Source organism: Nanorana parkeri, unplaced genomic scaffold (genome assembly GCF_000935625.1).
Source record: "Nanorana parkeri isolate BGI_ZX_2015 unplaced genomic scaffold, ASM93562v1 scaffold3446, whole genome shotgun sequence".
Taxonomy (NCBI): domain Eukaryota; kingdom Metazoa; phylum Chordata; class Amphibia; order Anura; family Dicroglossidae; genus Nanorana; species Nanorana parkeri.
The window spans coordinates 49,740-50,017 of NW_017309714.1; the positions used below are offsets into that span (position 1 = coordinate 49,740).

General features: G+C 63.7%; 1 protein-coding gene across 1 annotated transcript in view; it reads right to left on the minus strand.

Moving 5' to 3' along the window:
* ADCK5 (aarF domain containing kinase 5) overlaps positions 1–274 on the minus strand; it is a gene marked incomplete at its 5' end in the record, with an annotated part of 15,094 nt that extends 14,820 nt beyond the window's left edge. The window contains one exon of the mRNA XM_018574991.1: positions 158–274. Coding sequence (XP_018430493.1) covers positions 158–274 — 117 coding nt within the window. The remainder of the gene's footprint in view (positions 1–157) is intronic.
* Between the last annotated feature and the right edge of the window lie 4 nt (positions 275–278).

Genomic DNA, 278 nt, shown 5'->3' on the forward strand with positions numbered 1-278 from the left:
TCTCGGCCCCCCCCCCCCCCCCCCCAATCAATGGGACAGCCCACCCAGAATGAAGTCTGAGGACTACCCTCAGCCCAGACCCGGGGGGGGGCCCCCTGACTCCAAGTGGACAGACCACTCCATGCGACCCATTTCTAGTCTGTAGTGGAGCCCTCACCTCATTGGTCCTCCGGGGCAGCGCCTGGTCCTCCAGCACCCGCAGCGTGGTGATATATTCGGGGGGCAGAAGGTGATTGAAGGTGCAGAGACCTTGCCCCAGCTTGATGTAGAGACCCCCG